Genomic DNA, 21,757 nt, shown 5'->3' with positions numbered 1-21,757 from the left:
GCTCGTTGCGAATCATACTGTATCGAATTATATATTTCCGAACCAAACTGAGTATACACACGTTATATATTATGTATTTTGATATATATTATGAGAGAGAATATTATTTGGTCATGTGGCTCCTATTCCAATGTGGGGACCAATGGGAGCACACAAACAAGCATCCAATATGGGGGCGTGATGATCATTTTGCCACCTATGTGTCTGGGTGGGGTCTCCCCCCCAACCAAAGAGAACATTTTCCCTAAAAAAAATTAGGGGTGTTGTTCTCTATGCCGCAACACAGCCTGCGTCCACGTACATGGGGGTGGGAGCAATGACCACCCTGCCCCTTGCACAGGCTGCCCATATGCCAGGGCACAGGTTGCGCTGCGGCACAAAGAACATTCTCCAAAAAATTTAAGATGAAACGGTTCAATATGAAACGATCTGTAATCGATATTAGTGTATTGGTATCATCCGAAACCGATACCGATAGAGAAGTTTGTGGAATCTCCAGCGACTGAGAGTCTGCGACTGTGACCCAGAGACCGCTGCAGTAAAATGACTAAAGTAAAAGGAGAGAGGAGAGTGGCTGTGTGTGCCCTAAGGATCCTCCAGATATAAACAAAAACAAAAACCCTTTTTCTCCCACGCTTAAGAAATCCCTTTCTTTATTTGCTCTCTTTTATTATTTCTTTTTTCTCTCCCACCTTGAAACCATAAACCCAGATTTCAAACACGAAGACTCCTCATTCCTTCCTCTCTCTGGCTCTCTGCTCACCTATTTGTATCCAATTTTCGTTCACCTTCCCTCAGTTGAAATCTCTTCAACTATTCCATAAACTTCAACCTCAAAGCGATTTGAAGCTTCTTCAAGTTATTTCCTCTTTCCCGTTTTTTGTTTGTGCAGACTAAAACATGGCTCATAAACATCTACATGAGCTATTAGTCGAAGATCAAGAACCTTTCGTACTGCAGAACTACATTGAAGAGAGACGATGCCAGCTGAAAAGATCGGTACCCAAAGGCCAACTACAGGTTAAGACGCGGAAACCCATCTACGAGAACTCGAGTTTTCCTGCTAGCTTCTGTAGAAATGCTTGCCTTTTCTCCTTTCACGATTCTCCGGACGTGAGAAAATCCCCTCTTTTCGATTTCTCTTCCCCATTGAAAAGCCCTTGTAGAAACTCGAATTCGCTTTTCATTCATATCCCATCGAAGACGGCAGCCCTGTTGCTTGATGCTGCACTCCGGATTCAGAAGCAACCATCTTCCTCGAAAACCACTGGGAAGACTCTGGGTTCTGGGTTTTTGGGATCAATATTAAAGAGGATAAACCTCCGGAAGCGGAATCGAAAGCCACAAATCAAAGGGAACGAGATGAGGGTCTCGGTGAAGGATATCTTGAGGCGGGATTCGTCTGATGGGCGCAAAGCATTTACAATGGAGAGGCGGCAAGACCGAAAAGAGACAATCGAAGCTTTGGACGGAAACAGGGTTGTTTCCGAGATGGGTTTATCTTGCTCGTGTAACAGCACACTTAGCAGTGTCTGGTCTGAGAGTAACGAAGATAAATCCGAAGATTTGGAGACTTCGAGTAGCAGCAGGTCCGATGAAGACTCCGAAGAGATGGAATTCCTCGTCGACGAGAGGAATAATGGAGATTATGGTTCGTATGACAAGGCATTCTGTTCGAGTCCTTTCCGTTTCGCCCTCCAAAAGAGTCCCTCTCCAGGTCGCCGGACGCCGGAATTTGGTTCTCCGGCGACGTCTCCTAGACGCCGCATAAAAGAGGTTTGTCTTTTTTCTTCTGTACTAGCTAGTAAAAAAGAGTGGCTTTGAATCGTTCTTCCGAAATCACCGAACTTTTGGTTTTATTTCCGGCTACCGTTTCCAAATCGTCACTCGGTGTTTTCAAATTGGGCTTTGTAATTTTTGTGGTGATTTGTTTTGTCTTGGACTCGGGAATAGTTACGGGCGATCCGGGTTGTGAGTTTTGACTCGGTCTGGAATGGATGAGTTGTAAGCTGTCGGCGAACAGTCTTGGATTCCGCTTTTCTTGTAGTTTTCTTGATGTAATTGGCAGTTTTGCCCTTCCGTCTACAGTGAGGTTTTCAATTAGGCCATCTCACCTTCCCATATAGAACAGAAAAAGGGTAAACAATGGAGCTTCTTTCTCAGAAATCAGAAATGATTCTCGTGAAAAGAAAATTTCTGCATTTAGTCGTCTGTAATTTTAAAAAACTAAAACAGTATTAAATTTTGTTCTTAATTCTTCTTATTAAGGGGTTAATTAATTAACTCAGACTGGGAAAATGTGTTTCTGGTGAAGCAGAGGGAAGAAGGAAGCCTGAGTTGTGTGGGAAATAAGGATTACGTTGGAGAAGAAGAAGAAGAGAAGGAACAATGCAGTCCTGTCTCTGTATTGGACCCTCCCTTCGACACTGACGTCGATGATGATGATGAGGAGGAGGGCGACAACAGCAGCGATGACGGTGACCACCGACACCATCAACGAGATTATGACTGTGAAGAAGTAGAAAAGGATGATAACCATCTTGAGCTTGAAGAAGACGAGCAGAGTTATGAGCTCCAACGCAGCTTCGAAAGCGTAAAGAGTACGTCACTTCCTAATAAATCAATCATTCATTTCTTATACTACTTTTTCTGGTCTTCTGTGTTAATGCTTTGTTTCATGGTTGAATGGTCTCTTTCAGAAACCCAATCCATTAGGTGATTGGGGTTGAAACTTATCTTTCTATCCTTTATAAGTTTTGGATTCGGGGGGTTAGAAGGGTGGGAGAAAGGTCGTAATCAGTAATCAGGAGTCAGGACTCAGGAGGCTTAGGAACTAAAAGAGATACCTGTTGGGGTTCAATAATCAAATCTCCCAAAGATAGATTGGAATCGGGTGTTTTTTTTATCATAATATCTAACTTTATTATATTATCGGAATTGGTGGGACAATGGTGATGTGATGACCTGCATTGTCCTCCCTCTGCAACTGTGCTAATTGTTTGGTTGTTTTGGTTCCTTACCTGCCCTCAGCCCCTCACATGCCTTATCCTGTGATCCATCTGACCAAGTCCAACTCTATCTCTGGATTGAGTTAGACATGAAAACATGGGCTACCCAGTTTAACCCACCGTTCATTTTCTTCTTTCAATGAGGGTAAAATCTTGTCATTTCACTAGGATTCAAAAACTTGTTTTCTGAAACTAAGTGTTAGTTCTTGTTGGTTGATTTCAATTGCAGGAGCAAAGCAAAAGCTTTTACACAAGTTGCGAAGATTTGAAAGGCTTGCAGAGTTAAATCCCATTGAGCTTGAGAAGAGAATGTTGGAAGTGGACAATGATGATGAGGAGGTGGAAGAAGAAGGATTTGATGAAAGTTATGGGTCAGTATCCCCAGATGAAGATGAGGAGGAGAGTTTTGTTGAAACAGTGTATAGCCGGTTTCGGTTATGTGACAGAGAGGGGAAGGGGAAGATGATTACAGGGGACATGAAGCAACTCATATTAGACCTGATCGCGGAGGAAGGAAGAAGGGTTGATAATGATGATGATGATGATGATGATAATGGTGTAGATATGGAAGAAGTGGTGAAGAATGTGAGCAAGAGATTGGAGTCATGGAAGGGGGTGGAGTCTGATACCATAGACATGATGGTTGATTTGGACTTGAGAAGGGAAGGCGACGAGTGGAGGAGACGCCAAGAGCAGGTGCAAGAGATTGCAATTGAGATTGAATTCACCATCTTTGGGTTACTGCTACAGGAACTCTCTGATGAATTTGTCCGATCATAGCCAGTCTTATTTTCTGATTTACAGTACTTATTGCTGCTACATCTAACCAATTTTATTTTATTTTTTAATCTTTTTATTTCTCAATCTTTTTAATTTTGTAATGGAGGCTAGTCAAAAGCTCTAAGATTGCTTAATTTGTGAAGTTTTAAGGTAGAGCAGAGACATGACCCAAGGGAGGACTGGTTTAAAGGCCTCATGAGATACCATATCCTTGGGTGTATGTATCGTATCAGGGTAATATAATATTGTAAATGTTAGGATGATGTATGTATTATTAATAGATAACATGAGATGTATCTATTTCTTAACCTGGCTTTCAGTTCTTCATTGTTTTGCTCTTCGAGGGGGATACCCGAGACTTGCAGTCCTGATGATTAGTAGTGATTGGGATTCAAGACCTATAAATCAGAAACTAGCAACTGATCCGTGAGGCTCTGCATCATGTCATCATCAGAATCTATTTTAAGGATAAATCTTAAACTGATCTCTCTCTTGGTCAGTAATGGCCTTATGGGTTCTAAATCTTCAAAAATATCTCTTAAGAAAAGGATCGAGTTTTCCTTCATTTTTCGCTCAAGATTTAGGTTATAATAACACCTCAATGGTTAGATTTTCTTCTTCCATGATGAAGAAAAAGCTGAAAAACTCTGGCCTAAAAAAAAAAATTCAAAATATGAGTTTAAGTATCGATAAGACATGCAACTGCCCGATATGAAGGTGCTTAGAGATGTGTAAAGGGGCCTTTGGGACATTAGGCATGTCAATTGTCAAACCTTACTCACCAAGACTAAGATCCTTATCATAAGAATCTTGATGGAGGGAGGAGCATTATGAGAGCTGTTTTTATTTTTTGGTATGAAGAAGAACTTTATTAAGGAAAACATGCTACAACACAAGGTTGGAAAGCAGACATAACTCACGCAACCAAGGAGAGGAAACAGGCCAAACTATCGAGCATGTAAGCGAACTAAACAAAAATTATGAGAGCTGTTTAAAACAAACCGAACTAAACAAAAATTTCTTTTCTGTTCCTGTTTTAACTAACAATGGTCAAGATGCTCCGATACAACAATGGTATTGGAGACATAATGCTCTCCCATGATATCTTGTGATGCTAGCAAAACCCTAGCCAGACCAAACTGAATGCAACCCTGTTAATAGAGAGAATTCTTATGGGCTTTGGCCCACTAGCCATGTCATTGAATAGGGTGGGCCTGGGAATATTGGTATATTACCCACTTTTGCTTCCCAAACTGTAACCATTTTTTTGGGTCATGCCTATTACAGTCACTCTCCTCGTGGGTTTGTGATCCATCTGGGAAGAACTCAATTACTAGATTTTAGAGAGCAAGAGAGATTTTCACATGTGTTATTTACTCCTTGCCATAAGCTCATTGTTTTTAATAGGACAAGATCGGACGATCCTTGTAATTTACAGATAAAATCAAGCTCGCAAGGTCCTTGAAAATAAGCTCATTAAGGACAGAGTGGGTAGGGAAATGACCATTGAAGGCGTATTTGGCTGATATCTATATGCTTCTTGCTAGCTTTAATCTATACATCTCCATCCATCTACGGAAGTAGGAAGTTCTGTAACACACTTTCTTTCATCCACACATCCAGGTTCAGCCCAACATTGGGCTGGTATACATTAAAACTAATCCAGCCCAGGGCCATTCAGAAGAACCTGATTGACCAGGTTGGGCCGAGCTCAAAATGCTAATAGGGTTTGAGCATGGCTGGGCCAAATAGAAGGCCTCACCCTAACCCAGTCTGGCTCATCTTTGGCCTGGGATTCTCAATTTAAATCTATATATAGTCCATTGGCTGAAAATCCTAGTGGACCCAGTCCAATCCCGGGAAAAATTAGGTAGGCCTCGAACAAGTTGAAGTTTTCTGCGGCACAAGTTGCACCTGCATTTTTTCAATGGATTGGAACCGGGTGGTGTTGAATCAAAAGAAAAATCAAGGTGGAGAGAGAGAGAACCTGGGTATGGAATCGGTCAGTGCCGATTCCAATCCGGGGCCATAATTGGTCTCCAAGAACCCTAGAATTGGTCCCAGAAACAAAACCGGGGATTTTCTAGGGTTTTGGGATCTGAATGGGCCCTATTGGATCATACGAATTGACCGATTCAATGATCCGATTCTTGAAACCCTGATATGAAATGTTTGTTATTTTTTTGCCCTTTCTTCCTCTTTCTACTGAATTTAATCAGGAATTAATATAATTGAAAATTCTGTAATTGGTGAGAGGAAATCTTTCTTATATTTATGGGTTCTGAGGAGTGCGGACCAGGATTAAATGATTAATGGGGTTATTTAGTGTAGTAGTAGTAGTAGTTCTGGTCTGTGAACATGTAATGTGAGAAATCATTGTCCTTCCATAAAATGAAAAGGAAAGATAACACACCTTGTTTAACCACAACTTAGACCTCTCCTCCAAGACTTGGTATGGCAGTTTGGCATGTATTGTTGAAGCATGCTTGGGGCTTTGGTTAAGGGTGTCAATTTTGGACTAGAACTGAGAACTGGATTGGAATTGACTTGTGAGGAATAGAAACCAACCTACCCAACAGCTTATTGGTTTGGTTTTGGATATTTCGACTAAATTGTTGGTCTCCCAATGGTTTCAGAATTGATAGACCAACTATATAAGAACCGTTGAAGACAAAACCGCTAGAACTGGAACAAATATACATGTTAACCCTATATATTATATAATTCTCAAGACTTAAGGTCATGAGAGCTAAGAAAAATAAACCTCTCCTCCAAGGCAGAGTGGAATTAGAATGCGAGACTTGGCTACAATAAGTAAAGACCGCGTTCTTTGGCTGCACTAACTGGTACCCATTAGATAAACAAGAGAAACGAATAAAAAAGATGAACGCAACAGGTGGTATTCTAAGTGACCCGTTGGATCATATCACTCATTCCTTACATATATTAAGGAGAAAAGTTCTTTGTAGAGGGGGGGGGGAGTGTATCGTCCATGCTCAGACAAAGTGGGGGGGGGGGGGGGATGATTGTCACGCCTCTTGTGAAAAGCAAAAATCCTCCCCCCCCCCCAAAAACAAAAAAAGGAAGGGAAAATTACATGATTAGCTACTTTTGGGTTTTCATTTGCAAAACAGTCCACCCTATGTTTGAGTTAACAAAAACAGACAAAAACAAGTTAAGGTTTACAAAACTGGACAAAATAGTGTCTCTCCCTCCCACACTTACCTTTTTAGACATTTTTACCCCTGCCATTGCCTTCTCGCCCAAGCATCCTCCGTTCCCTGCAACCCTACCCTTGTCCTAGCCACCGCCATTCTCTACTACCCCAAGTAACAGAGGAAAAAAAAAGAGATTTTTTCAGAGGGGAATTGCCGAGGAAAGAAGGAGAGTCACTGTTTTGTCTAGTTTTGTAAAACTAAAATTTTTTTTGTCTATTTTTGTTAACTTAAACATAGAGTGGACAGTTTTATAAATGAAAATCCAAAAGTAGCTAATCATGTAATTTTTCCAAAAAAAAAAAGCATTTGTGCCCCATCTCATTGGCTTTTGTATGCACATAAGGGCCACGCTCCCTCACAGAAAATATTCTCCCATATATTAAAAATGGAAAAAGATAGGCAACGCTAGGGTGCCCAATATGTGTCTGTGTATTCCTCTCTCCTCCACTGTAAAAGACCCCTTGTTGTCTTAAGTCCAACCCCGTGATTGATGTATGTCATTAGTTTACTGAAATAAGTGACATACCCAACCCTCTCTCAAAAACAATATATATATAAAAAAATGCGTGCCTGCCTCATCAGCCTTTCTTCCCCCTCACTTCAGTTGTGACCTACGAGTTTGACCTAAGGAATGCCAGGTCACGAGACTCACGACTCCATGTTCGGAGGATCAATCCCCTAGAAGGCCATATCCGAATGAATCCCACATGATTCCAATCTGGCGGTTAAATTAAGAAAAATCAGAAGCTAGGTTGAGATTGTATTGCTCTGATTAGACTCTGATCACACACTGACGGTGATCATCCATGGCCCCAAGAGAGTGGCCCTTAATTATCCCTTCCTTTGCTTGGCTTCCATTTAATGAAATCATTATTGTTATGTTTTGGATATTCATATGACATCATTATTTTTTTTCTTGTGGGATGGAAGAACGAGTGAATGACAGCTTATAGCCTCTTCAACGAAGACTTTATTGTCAACATATTGCCAAGGCGTAAATAACGCTATAAGTCAGGGAGATTTCTGTACTTTGGTCCTATTCGTTTGTAAGAAACTAAATAAAATAAATAAATAATAATTGTTTTATTATTAAAATTATTGATCGTCAATAAAAAATAATTTACTTCAAATTTGAACTGAAAAGTGAGAACAATAAAGTAATTTATTTTTTTATTGACATATTGGAAAAAAGAATGATGCCTAGTTGTTACAACGTGCACCTAAACACAAGAGAGCATGAAATTACCTATCCACCTCCATGAAATAAAAAATAAAAAATTCCACCTATGTTGATGTCACTGTACTCACTCTCATTGGTCCTACACGGCTACGCGATGGATCTCTTGTTTTAAAGTATTTTTATTTTAATTATAAGATTGTATTTAATTTTTCTTCCTAATTGGAATAGAGAAATCTCTTTTCCATTGATGATGTGACCATGTGATTAGAGTCTTATGTCACCATTAAACTCTAACCCCAAATAGGATGGTGTTGAAAAAATCTTTCTCCGTGCTAATCTATAAGAATATCTTTAGGGTTATGTTTGGATGTCAAGGAAAGAAAAGAAAAAACATAATAAGACAATTTATAATAATATTGATTGTTTTATGTGTCTATCTCTTTTCTCAAATCCAATTTTTTTTGAATTTTTTTCTTTTATTTTTTTTTTTCTGACATCCAAACATAGCCTAGATTTAAGGATTCTTTATAAAATAATTGATTTTATAAGATTTAATAAGGAAAATTTTATTTATTTTTTGAATAAAGGCCGGGCATGCTAACGTTGTGCCCAATACTCTTATCTACCTCTCATCTCCCATATGGAAATGTCTCCCTCCCCTCCCATCTTAGTCCCTAGAAAATTATCCTCTCAGGATCCCTGCCCGGTACAGCTCCCTAGTACCTCTAATAAGAGGGGTGGGATCCCACCCAGGGAGTGTGTTCGGGTAGGGGATAAGGTGGTCATTTTTGCCCCTTATGAGAGGAACCATACGAACTGTACCAGGTAGGGAACCTAAGAGGATAAAGATCCCTTAGTCACCCCTTAGTGGTTGAGCCGCCAGTTTTAGAATTGCTAGTAGTTGCCCAACCTCTGGACCCGGATCCTCTGTAGTACAGTACGGCGTGTAGCGCACATCCAATTGCTAAGAGCACCTGGGCAAACACCCCAGATCACGAGCACGCACCCCAAGGTGCTCTCCACTGTCGGATGTGCGCTGCACGCCCTGCTGTGCGGCAGAGGAACCTCATCTCCCAACTTCCTCCCTTATATTTAAATTTTTTTTTTTTTTTTTTTTTGATAAGTATTTATTTTCAAATTAACTGTTTAAAAAAAACAACCAACAGTAACACAGCCAAAGTGCCAAACGAAATTAAATTCAGTTTGATAATTGATATTTGGAAATTGTAATGACTCTACGAAGTACGGATAGCACGCAGGTCCTAAGTCCTTACATCCCAAGTGATCCGTCCAGGACGACGAAACGAAAGTTCTGCGTGTATTCCTGGCTGGCGCCACCAACCCAATAGGCAAGACTCCTCGCTCGTCTTTCTCTTCTTCTTCTCAATTCACGAGGGTTTGAAATGGTTTTGTTGATGGAGTTATCTGTTGCTTTTAGTTTTATTTCTCTTTATGTTTGTGGGCTTGCGTGGACTGCAACTTAACTTGGTTTTGGGATTCTAGATGCAGTAGTTCGAAGTTTTTTTTTTTTGGCGCTCGAAGTAGTAGAAGCTGAGTTTTGTAGCTGAGGTTATGCTGGATTTGCTCGAGTTTTCTTCTTATAATGCATAACTCGCCGAATGAAGATCAGAACAAGCAGGATCAGATGTAAGGACCCCGAAGTGTTTAGTATGTCTTTTATATTGTTTCTTCTTTAATTGTTTCAGCCAATGGTCGTGTGTCGATAAATTTACTGGTTTTTATGATTGGAATTATGTATTCACGACCTTTGTTTCATACTTACTACTGATTTTGTAGATGTCCAGGTTCTGGCCGTTTATTTTTGGAAATTTACACTCTGGGACTCTATGGAGCTTAGGAATTTGATTGTGGAGAAAATTAGGGTTCTGTATTGTTCATCGTCTTGGGTTTTGCTTGTGAAATTTCTGCATTTTTCCTATCGTCTGTATGTATCACGGTATTGCAAGTGTTGTGGGTGTTCAGAGTTCATGATGATCCAAACGAATGAATTAATGTTTCCTTGTTTACACTCATGTTTTGGGGATTCTGATACTCTGATTTGTACACTATCAAAATGGATTCTGATAATCCGCAGATCAAAATGGTTGCTTTTTAATTTTCCTCATAGTTTTAGCGTCCACTAACCCTGGACAAGTTGGAGATATGGGAGCTTATTTATAGGATCAAGTTGGATTAGACCATTATGATGTATGATCTGTGGACGTGGACATGGGATTTCCTATCTGGGCACAGACACAGGGTGTCAGGGATGGGGACCCTCCAAAATCTAGAAACGGGGATGTGTTCTGTAAATTTATTTGATCAGTTCTACTTTATGTATATTTGAATATCTCCGAAGTAAGTCATCCCTAGTTCATACTCCGAAGTCTGAAGTGTAATTTGCCCTAACTTTGGGACTGATTGATGCTTTTATTTTTTATTTTTTTTGGGGGTGAGGTGTTACTCGTTGATGCTTTAGATCAAGGGAGAGTGATGTACTATTCTGTTAGTTGAACCTACAATCTTTTCCCTATTTTGTTATCTATTTGTATCAGTTAAAATTATAGGTGGAAAAGCAGGTATGCAGCAAGTCAAACCTAGGGCAAGATGCAAGCACGTGTGTGTGTAATGCAAGCCAAAGTAACAAAAAAAAAATCTACCAAAAGAAAATTAAGATTGAAAGGAAACATCAATGTAGTATTATGTTGAGCCAACTTATGCAGTTATGCACAAGAGATGCACAGCAGTGTCCAATAATTTATAGCTTGTCCTGTCCAACAAGTCATAGGTTGGGTTGCTTTAGTGGCTTTATGGGAAGCTGTCATGGGGTTCATCAAATTATGAGAATAATGGTTAAGCTTTTTCTTTTTTGTCTTGAAAGGAATCTAAGTTATTTATTTCTATCTTCAGGAAAAAAACTGAAATGGAGGACTCTAGTAGAATGACAATTGTTTTTCTTCGTGCTCGGTTGCAATCTGAAAGATCTGTATCAAAAACTGCAAGACAAAGAGCTGATGAATTGGCTAAAAGGGTTTGTTTCATTGAACTTTCTTCTTGTGTGAAGCTTTTCTCTTTTGATCTGATGTTGGGAACCGATTCATTTTGCATATTCTCTGACCTCTTTCTTTATAAAAGGAGATTCTCAGTTAGTCTAGTTAAAATTTTTATGTGTTGTTTTCTGTTTGTAGTAAACTTCTTACAATTATAAGATTAGAGTCCCTTAACAGTCAGTTTTGATTCCTCAAATAATATACTTTCTTTTTTATTTTTTCTTTGAGACTCAACATAGGTGGTGGAGCTGGAGGAACAACTAAAAGCGGTGACTCTTCAAAGAAAGAAAGCTGAGAAAGCAACTGCTGAGATTCTTGCAGTTTTAGAAAAGCATGGGTTCAGTGACTTCTCTGAGACATTTGATTCAAACTCTGACCAAGAAGGTATCCTCTGTGAATCTAAGGAGGGTACTGAATCTCCAAATAAACTGGAAAGCTCCATGATTTCGAAAGCAAGGATGAACAAATTGGAGGAGTTATCTGGTTTGGAGCAGAGAGGTTCTCCTGAATCTGGAAGAAGTTTATCTTGGAAAAGCTGCCCAGATAGTCCAACTTCTCTCAAATCGGAGTACATGGGTCAGGCCAGGAGGAAGCGGAGCAGTTTCATTTCTAGTGGTGGATCTTCTTCAAGAAGAAATTTGGGTAAATCATGCCGCCAGCTAAAGCGAAAAGAAACGAGGTCTCTGTTCTCACCTTTAGTTGTTTTCTGAGGAAATATTTTACTATGGATTTACACTTGCATGCACCATCTGGTGGACTGTTTTCAGTGTCTTAAGGGGCGTAACCCAGTGCACGAAGCTCCCGCCACTGCGGGGTCTAGGGAGGGTCATAATGTATGCAGCCTTACCCCCGCCTTCGCAGAGAGGCTGTTTCCCAAGACTCGACCACTTGGTCAAAATGGAGCAACCTTACCGTTGCACCAAGGTCCATTCTCTTTTCAGTGTCTTGAATGACTGAATTTTCGTAAACCCCTTACACACTCATCTTCCAATAAATTTCCCAAAGACCACCCCCCCAATGCATAAGCACCCATAGATAAGTTAATGCAAGTACAATTCTAAAACAGAGATTCTAGAACTGTCATGCAGAATAGGATCATCAATACAGAGAATAAACAAGTTAGGGAGACAATTTGATAACTCAAAAGAGAGAGTTCAGATCAACCTAATATCCTGTTCAAGTGGTCTATCTTAGCAGCAGAATAGACTAGCAAAGTTTCACAGAAATCCAATGGCTATATGTGTTTGCATGGACGTGTCCTAGGACCATTAGGATTACTAAATAGCAGTACAGGAGCTGAAGTTTCAGCAGCTCAAACTCAACAGATTAACACTATTTCAGATAACTAGTATTCAGGAACTAGAATGTCAAAATTGAAGAAAAACAGAACAGATTCAGGTAGTCGTTTCAAGGAGAACATAACCTGAAACTAGATAGAAATGAAGGTGCCACTGGTTTCACAAAAGAGTAGAACATTAACCTGAAAATTGAGCTAATAATAACTAGAAGATAGAAGGTATAGAATAGGGCAGGAATCCACTTAACCTGTGAAAATAATCCACTCTTCCACTAAGGTTTCCACCTTAGCACTGCAGGAAATCCATTTAAGTACACCATGAATTCACATAAGAAATTCTTGAAGAAAATTTCAATATTATTACTCATAATTTCGTGTGTGAGGCCATACATTACTACATCTATATAAAAATTTTATTAGCTGACTGTCTACTAATCCTATAATGACTTGGAACTCAAATTACTATTTGGAATAAGGAAAATCAGATGTATTTGACACTCCTCAAACTCCTCTGAATAACAGAACATGGACTTAGAATGTATCAATGTAACTACACCCAAATTCCTAATTGTTGTTGGACATAACTTAGTTACTTTTTTAAAAGGTCTCAAATAACCCCACAAATTTTGACTAAACTAATTCTACTTGACTAATCTTGTAGTCCAAGCTCCTGCCCTTAGTTTATGCTCATTAGAGTGACTTATTACAAAGAAAACCCCTTGGACCATAGGCAAAACAGTATGGAACTCAACTAAAGGCGTATTTCCACTAAAATAAGCTCAATTCTATGATTTATCTGCATCATAAGTACTTCTATCGTCACTTGCAGAGTCTCATACATTATCTATTACGAATGGCAGATCAGGAGCTGATGAAGTGAGAGGTGAGTCTTTCCAGCATGATGCTCAAGGAAGTGGAGAATCTAAGAGGGTAGGAGTCACTTCCAATGGCTCTAAAGATGGATCAGTGGAGACCACGGAAGACAGATTTCAAAATAAGGAAGCGAAAGTGTTTCTTGAAGGTATAGTTTCAGTTTCTGCTGAAGAATATCAGATAAAAGTGAATTATAATGGCCTATATACCAATCAAATTGGGTGAAATGCAGATATGGAAAGGGCACTAGAACATCAGGCACAGCTCATTGTTCAATATGAAGCAGAAGAAAACGCTCAGAGAGAGTGGGAGGCGAAGTTCACAGAAAATATCAACTGTATTCTGGTCTGCTTCTTTGACATTTGAACTTTTTACTCATATACTTTCATGTTTGTTGGTTCTCAGCAATCCGTTACTTTGTCAAACAGCACTAAGAAGCATGTCACATCTGTTGGAAGAACATGTCCTATCTTATGTAATTTATCTGCTAGGCTGTTCCGATCTTAATTTTGTTTTTGGGAATTATGGTTGTGTCTGGACATTAAGCCCTCCATGGAATGGATTATTGATTGTTTATGTTTTGTCCCATGTACCAAATTTAGTGCTTTTTTTTAAAAAAAAAATAAAAAAATCTGGTATGCACCATTTTAAAATGCTCTGTTTCTTTGCATTTTATACTTGATTTGTAATTGGCCGTTCCATTTGGACATTTTACATACTAGAAGCTAACAGCTTCGATTTATTGACCATGGAATATGCAGGATTCATGTGAACCTGGGAATCAGTCTGATATCACTGAAGAGAGGGATGAGACAAGGCCAGAAACTGTTGATCCAGTTGACACGATTCCATCGTATTTCCAAGTGAGGTCAGAGGCAGAATATGTTTGTCACAGTGAAGATGCAGTAGGCAAGCCCCTGGTCAATGGAGTTGTTCCTACAGTGCATTCTCAGATGGGTTGCCTACCGGTTCAACAACAGAGTGGCAGCAGCAGCAGCATGGTTGATGAATTTTCCCCTAGTTTCTCTTTTCCAAGACATTTGAAAACAGAAAGTAACACCAAGGGGAAGAAAAAATTGGAGTTGTTGGAGAACTCTCTTCATCAACCTTTGCATGGGTCCTCTGAGCATCATCCTGTGCAGAAATCCTCATCTCATGCGAAGAAGAGTTTTTGTGAAGTAGAATCATCAGTTAGGCAGAACAAACCTCAACCTGTGACGTTACATGAAACAAAAGATGGCTTGGAGGGTGTGTTGGAGGCACTTCGACATGCAAAGTCATCTCTTAAACATGAAATCAATATCAATAGATTGCCATTGTCAAGCCAAGGAGGGCCTATGGTGAGAGCAACAGATGCTCCTTTTCCGGCAATTAAGGCCGGGGATGCCATGGAGATTCCAGTTGGATGTGCCGGGTTGTTCAGAGTACCAAAGGATTTGAATGTCGAAACTACTCATAATTCACAGATCAGCTTGCTGGAGCCTTTTTCTGATTCTCATCTAAGCTCAACAAGGTATTATCCCAATGTGGGCGTTGGAGGTGTTGCCAGTGATAAATACACTGCCAGACTTTACCTGGAGAATGGGCCAAGTAGTTCTACTCAAAAGTCATATATTGATCCTTACATGGACATGAGCATGAGACTACCTGCATCCAGTAGACACACCTATCCTTCATACGCAGATTTGGTCCCGAGAATGCCTTCTGGCTATGGTGATGGAATTCAAAGACAATCTAGTGTAGGAACTGCAATACCTTCTGGCTATGGTGATGGAATTCAAAGACAATCTATTGTAGGAACTGCAATGCCTTCTGGCCATGGTGATGGAATTCAAAGACAATCTAGTGTAGGAACTGCAATGCCTTCTGGCTATGGTGATGGAATTCAAAGACATTCTAGTGTAGGAACTGCAATGCCTTCTGGCTATGGTGATGGAATTCAAAGACAATCTAGTGTAGGAACTGCAATGCCTTCTGGAGATCATTATTACACTTTCCATGATCAGATCAGGCCAAATATACGTAGATAATAGCAAGCCATGATGGTTGTGGGTTTGTCTTAGTATCAGTCTCGTACAATGAGTTTGTGATGTTTAGTTGGAAATATTGGTTCAATGGTTAAAATTCTTCATGACCCCTTTCTGCATCACATCCAGGAAATGTGGATTGTTGAATAAGATGGAAAGGCTGTAGACATGGTCCTGCACAGTGTTTGTTTGGGGACGGGGTTGAAGGAGTCTGTGATGTGTCACCATGGACTGAATTTGGATTGGTGGTTCTTATTTTATTTTATTTCGTGGATGGTGGTTAGGGGAAGGGATGATTGGATTTAGGAGAAGTCTGACCCTTGGATTTCAAGCCATAAATCCTAGGATTTAGTATCTGTTCCTTCACGTTGTTATTTCAAATTAGATCATTGATGGATATGGGATGGGAGTGGGGGGAGGGGAATTATTTGGTTTTGGGTGAAATGTGATCCTCAAATTTCAATCTTCAAATCCTAGGGTCATAGATCTGTTCTCCTGCTTTGTTGTTTCAAATCAGATGCTTCATGTATTGGTAAATAAGTAGTGTGAACAATAAAAACACGCATGACTTCACCCTCTCCCTCCACCCTCCCAAAAAAAAAAAACCAACTGTGCGTTTTGATTCCAAGACGTATATCTCATCTCTTTGGAGCAGTCCGTTTTGTTCACCGTGGACCATTTGAGAGAATTCAGATAAATGACAGGTAACTCACTATCTGTCTACTTCTGCTCTTCCAAATCAAAGCCTCTGCAAATCCAATTGAAATCTCTCTAGCATAACTGAATTGCCATCTCAGTACAAGACATCAAATTGATGTTTATGCTTTGATGAACATGTTCCTCTTTTATCTTGGTGTTTGGTCTTTGTGGATTGAATTGTTTTAGAGAACTACATGGGTCTTGATATGCTCTAATTGCTTTATATTGATATCAGTTTCTTTATGATAAATATCCTTCTGCCTTACAACAGCTAAAGCTTTCTCTGTGATGATGTGAAGAGTAATTTCTCTGTGATGATGTGAAGAGTAATTGTTAGGGTTTGTAACTCATCCTCTCTTGGAGGGCTGCAAGCTCTTTTTGCCCTTGAGAACCTGTTAGGTATATGATAGATTGATTAATAAACACTGTTCTACGCTCATGAATGATGATCATCTCTATCCAGAAAAAATGAATGATGACTCACCTGAATGTCATTTCTTTTCTGTTTATGTTTCTCTTCCTCCCCTTTTTAACACCATTTCACAGAACCAATCAAATGGGTGCAGTTCCAGCACACAAGATTCTCAATCAACTATTTTTAAAGACAAATTACAACCAGTGTCAACTATTTGGGGACAGCTTCATTAATCCTGCTCTACAATCCCACTCTGTGATGCAGGAACACTTCTTTGGACCAGTCTGAACCTGTTTGAGAACCCAGACCGAGAATCGGGTCCAATCTTGGGTCTAGTAGGATATTAGGAGTCTATTTATTTATTTGGATTTATCTTCTAGTCTTTTGTCTTACAATCCCACTTTGTGAAGCAGGGGTAAGGCTGTGTACATTATGACCCTCCCCGGGAGCCTTGTGCACTGGGTATGTCTTTTTTTTTTTCTTCTTTTGTTTTACTTGGAATAGGATAGCTAGTAGTAGAGTTCCATTATATTCCAGTTTTAGAGTTAGAATAGGAGTGTTTTGATTTCTTTTAATTATACCATGTAACCACGATAGAGTCTTCAGATTTGAGAATGAATTGAATTTGAATGTGTATGTGTGACCTTATGTGGCGTGTGTGAGCTCCCCCCCCCCCCCCCCCCCTTTCTCTTCTTGTGCGATTTCCTCTCTCCCTTGCTACTTTGAGTTTCATCTTAGATTTCCCTCTCGTCTAACCGGCCCTCCACCACTCTGTCATGTACCCATCCATGACTTCTCTTGCCATTTAAATCCAGGCACTCTCAGCCTTCCACTTGTACTGCCCTCAATTCATGCCATAGTACTCTCTGCTAGATTTGTTGGTCTCTGATGCACATGGCTGATCCATGCTGGCAGCTGAGTTCACTAATAAAGGGGTTCAATTGTTGTAATTTAATATGGTTTGGTTGAGAACTGTCGACCTTATGGGGACATCCATGTTGACCCGGAGATGCCTTTTGACATTGGTGGCATTGAGGTTGGACCTCTCAGGTATGGAAAATGGGGAGACAGAAAGGGGGAGGGGTAGGGAGGAAAGATTACTGGCCTTGGAGAAGAAAGGGAGGAAGTAGAAAAGAAACTCTGCCAGCAGATGAAAGGGTTGAACTAAAAGAAAGGAGCTAATCTGCCGGAAGAAGAAGAAGAAGAAAAGAGCTATCTCCCAAAAGAAGGAAAGAGACAAGCAGTACAAAAAGAAGAATACGCTACTTACCTGATCAGAGAGCCCAAAGTATTGGGGCTGATTGAAAGATTCCAGCTTCTGTTACAAACTTGCTAAGAGCGCCTGAAGTTTGGGGCTCAGTCTTATTACTTTCTATTACCACTTCTGTGCTCATATTGAACTTTAATTCAATATGCCCCCAAGTTTTCTGGTTATGTATAACTATATGTCCCCCTAAATTATGTTCTGTTTATGTATGTCCCCCTCAAGTTAGTTGTATTTACATCTAGATTTTTACCCTTCAATTTAAATGAATTTACTCCTATCTCCTCATGTTTAAAGATTAAATTTAACCCTTCATTATGACTTATTTGCATTTATACCCCTGATGCAAGCTGTTGTTGTGTGTTGATATACATTGTTGTAGCTCTTACTTAACGACTCGAGCTTTTGGGATAAGTGGTTGTAACATGGGTCAACGCCAAGAGGTTGGGTGTTCGACCCCTTATAAGTGTGAGGGGGTTTTGTTATGTGTTGTTGTGCCCCTTGGTGCCACGTGATGTGTCACGCATAGAGCCGTTTGTGTGTGGGCCTGCATGTGTGGGGAGGTGGTGTTGTATGTTGATATACACTGTTATAGCCCTTACTTAAAGTTGAAATATGTGAGGCCACCACTTTATTTATAGATGAAGGGATTACAAATATAGAATGTTAGCTAAGGATGACTCACAATCCTTATCCTAACATATGGAACATGTGCACAGTATCTAGACACATATGTTGAATCTAGACACTTTAACACTTAACAGCTCAAGTGCTTTGGATAAGTGGTTGTAACACAAACAAAAAGGTATCATTACTCTTTTGTTTAGAGAAAAGGTTCCAACATTCCCATTGCATGTATGTCAATGCATGCCTATGGTACTTTGACAACTATTGTGTTCTCTCCCATGGCCCTGGATTTTCAAAGCTATGTTTTGCCACGTGGGAAATTCCGATAGGGCTGAAACTTGACATGTGTGTAATAGACCTAGGGTCTATCTGTCTACAAAATTTGGGCCCCATCTAATGTGCCATGTGGCAGTTATTGGCTGTTAAGTTGGGCATGTAGGAAAGACTCTTACCATGTACGTGTAGAAACTGGGCTCCCTTTTGTTTATTTTCCTCATATATAGTGGTGTCCGGTGTCCCCATTTCTAGGTTTCTTAATTTTTTTCTGTTTCCATGTCAACATACAATACTTGTGTCTGTGTCCATACATCACAGGTTCTGTTGTTCCTTTACCTAGCAGTAAGAAAAACTAAAGTAAAATTTAAATTATGGATGTTACAGGAATTTCCGGTTGAACATGAATCTGAATTCAAAGATGAGAGATCTTATATTTCTTTGATGTACAGGGAAAGTTCTACAAGTAGAAGATATAGTTTCTTAGGTCCCCACACTTTCACTAAACACAGAATAATCACCATGTCCATGTGCCCACTAAAGGAAAGAGAATCTAGGAAGGAAGTGCTTCTCCTTCTTCCCTTTCGAAGCTCTTATTATTGGATTGAATGAAAAAAGAGAGGTTATATACTGGAATTCTTTGGAAGTTACTAGTGGTTTAAATTTAGTAATGAAGCCATATACTGTCGGAATGTGCAGGCATAGAAATAAAATATGATTTAGGTATTATTGGAAACCATTATTTTCCTTTCTTTTTTTTGGGGGGTGGGGGGGGGGGGTGGTGTGGAGGGGGGCAGAAAGAAGGTTAAAGGTGCGCTTTGGAAACTGAAAACTAGTCTTCTACATGAATTCAAATGACAACTTCAACTTCACCTATCCACACACACATCCCACACCAAAAAAAAAAGAAAAAAAAAGAATGTGTAGGGATGTACAACCTGCCTGATTTTAGTGCTATGTATGTGTCTGTATAGGTTTATAATTTGGTGTTTTATGGTTGCACTCTTCTGCCATATGGGTGCTCTTACTATTACCGATCCCTCCACACATCAATGGGTAGGTTTTTGGCTTGTGATTCTCGATGTGTGAATGGGCAGATCAAGAAAGTACTTGATGTGGGTCCCTTTCAACCTTCTGATGTACTTTTACAGATTTGGTTTTTTCCTTGGCCCATTTCTGGATTGATCATGAATGAGAAATGTTCATTTAGTAGGCAAGGAAAAGCGTGCAAGTTTAATTCCTGAATGAAGAGCATCTGTTTCTGTGGTTTAGTAGCTTTCTTGTGGAGATTCTAGAATTTTGAATGCTGTGCATTCTTCTAGTGTCAGTTTGTTCTATCAGTTTTCCATGACTTGACTGAGCTGTCATGTTTAATCATTGGAAATCCAAGAAGAAAATTGGTTGTCCCAGAATTCTCATTATTTGAACTTACATGTATCTGAATTGGATCTATGTTTAAACATAGGTTTTGGTTCAAAAGATCTTTGATGAAATTATAATTCTTGCATTTTGTTCTATTGTGGACAGGATTGTTTCAAGCAGTGTAGGGGAAAAGTGACTATGCTTAGCAAGTGACACACCTCCAGATTTTGAGTGGATGGACAGGATCCTTATGTTACTCTTGCATGAGATCAAAGAACAGCAGCATTCTGAAGCTTGAAAGTATGTGATTTGTTTAGTCCCAATTTGGCCAATGCAATGGCCAAAAGAATGAAACTGAAGGTCTAAAGCTTGTGTGTGTGACTTAGTGATGTGTTTTTTGTTTGAAAATTGTGTCCAAAGTGGACCTATGTTCCATCTGGAGGACGAAGAGAGGCTGCTGGTAAGGTGGATCTATGTTCTAACATAGGTTTTAGATGAAAAATATGGGATGCAGTTCTAAACTATTTTGTTCCATCTTAGATAGGACCATTCAATCAGTATAGGGGAAAGGTGATCTGCTAAGCAAATGACACAATAGATTTTGAGCTTGTACATCGTTTTTGTGTTGCTTTTATATCAGTTCAAACAACAGCAGCAGCAGCAAAAAAAAAAAGACGAGCAGCAGTCAAGCTTGGAAGTTGGTTTTTGCTCTAGTCTTTATATCTATGGATATGACCTCCCTTACCTCAGAGAATCGAGTTGGTAAATCCATGGTAGCCACTTTGTAACTCTAAGTTACGTACATAATGGTACAAACTTCAAATTAGGGGTGTCAAACGGTTGGTTTGGCCTGGTTTCGGTTTGGGACTGAGTGAGACCAAAACCAAACCATTAAAGGAACTTTGGTTTTCGGTTGGTTTCAGTTTGGTATAGTCTCAATATTTTATACTAATTTGATCATTTTGGTTTTTTTTGGCTTGAACAACAATGAAGTCTTACATTCATAACTTGTAATGAGGTAAGATTTAGTAAAAACACTTAAAATCATCTTCACCGATTCAAAGAAGTAAACAACCAAGAATAGGAAAATTGATTTGATTTATTAATGTTGTAATCGGAACAAAGAGGAATAAATTGTAGGGAAAATTTTCCATTCCCTTGACTTACCTCTTTTCACTCAAACTCTTGCTTGAAGTTCTACCTCTGATTCCCCCCAAATAGGGAACTCTTATTTCTTCATTTTTTTTTTAACAAAATTAGATAATTGTAAAAAAGTGCCATTTTCAAATTAGCATGGAAACAACCTAATCACTTAGCAATTACTCGTTTAATACTAAACCACATTAAAAGAAATAAAATGTAAATGAAAGTAGATTCATCTAACCTTTGAAGCCCTAAAAAATCTGTCAAGATGTCCTTGATCTCAGGATGTGTGACATCCAAGTTACACTACAGAACTAAGGGTTCCTAAACTATTTGGATATTCCAGGTTTATAGAGGTTTCTGGGCTTTCTAAGGATATTTTTAGGATTTTAGAATGAGAGAGGGGGGGGGGGGGGGGGGGGGGGGAAGGAGGGATTAAGGATTTTTTTTTTGCATTTTAAAACATTTTTAAAGGCTACAAGCCCTGACGTGCGGGTGGTCGTAAGTGACTCCCTCTTGTCTCAAAATATCCAATTCATCA

General features: G+C 39.5%; 2 protein-coding genes across 4 annotated transcripts; both read left to right on the top strand.

Moving 5' to 3' along the window:
* The first annotated feature begins 706 nt into the window (after positions 1–706).
* On the top strand, positions 707–4,096 carry LOC122664711 (uncharacterized protein DDB_G0283697-like). Of its 3 annotated transcripts, none has more exons than XM_043860679.1 (4): positions 707–1,776; positions 2,318–2,600; positions 3,238–3,343; positions 3,533–4,096. In XM_043860679.1, exons 1-4 carry the CDS (start codon positions 901–903, stop codon positions 3,786–3,788), a joined length of 1,521 nt encoding a protein of 506 aa, XP_043716614.1. In that variant the 5' UTR covers positions 707–900; the 3' UTR covers positions 3,789–4,096. The 3 variants fall into 3 exon arrangements, with proteins under 3 accessions (XP_043716614.1, XP_043716605.1, XP_043716596.1); XM_043860670.1 differs by having other exon boundaries at positions 3,238–3,346; XM_043860661.1 differs by having other exon boundaries at positions 711–1,776; positions 3,238–4,096.
* A 5,550-nt stretch (positions 4,097–9,646) lies between these two features.
* LOC122671286 lies at positions 9,647–15,436 on the top strand. The gene is made up of 6 exons (XM_043868449.1): positions 9,647–9,833; positions 11,097–11,217; positions 11,476–11,915; positions 13,394–13,554; positions 13,639–13,751; positions 14,168–15,436. Exons 1-6 carry the CDS (start codon positions 9,790–9,792, stop codon positions 15,434–15,436), a joined length of 2,148 nt encoding a protein of 715 aa, XP_043724384.1. The 5' UTR covers positions 9,647–9,789.
* Positions 15,437–21,757: the final 6,321 nt, after the last annotated feature.

Source organism: Telopea speciosissima, chromosome 1, assembly GCF_018873765.1.
Source record: "Telopea speciosissima isolate NSW1024214 ecotype Mountain lineage chromosome 1, Tspe_v1, whole genome shotgun sequence".
Taxonomy (NCBI): domain Eukaryota; kingdom Viridiplantae; phylum Streptophyta; class Magnoliopsida; order Proteales; family Proteaceae; genus Telopea; species Telopea speciosissima.
This window is presented reverse-complemented; position numbering and strand designations above follow the sequence as displayed.

Coding starts and splice junctions, on each gene's coding strand:
- LOC122664711 (XM_043860661.1), top strand. CDS start 901: ATGGCTCATAAACATCTACATGAGCTATTAGTCGAAGATCAAGAACCT. Junction 1,777..2,317: donor CTAGACGCCGCATAAAAGAG/GTTTGTCTTTTT, acceptor CTGGTGAAGCAG/AGGGAAGAAGGAAGCCTGAG. Junction 2,601..3,237: donor CAGCTTCGAAAGCGTAAAGA/GTACGTCACTTC, acceptor TTTCAATTGCAG/GAGCAAAGCAAAAGCTTTTA.
- LOC122671286 (XM_043868449.1), top strand. CDS start 9,790: ATGCATAACTCGCCGAATGAAGATCAGAACAAGCAGGATCAGAT. Junction 13,555..13,638: donor AGCGAAAGTGTTTCTTGAAG/GTATAGTTTCAG, acceptor GGTGAAATGCAG/ATATGGAAAGGGCACTAGAA. Junction 13,752..14,167: donor AAAATATCAACTGTATTCTG/GTCTGCTTCTTT, acceptor TGGAATATGCAG/GATTCATGTGAACCTGGGAA.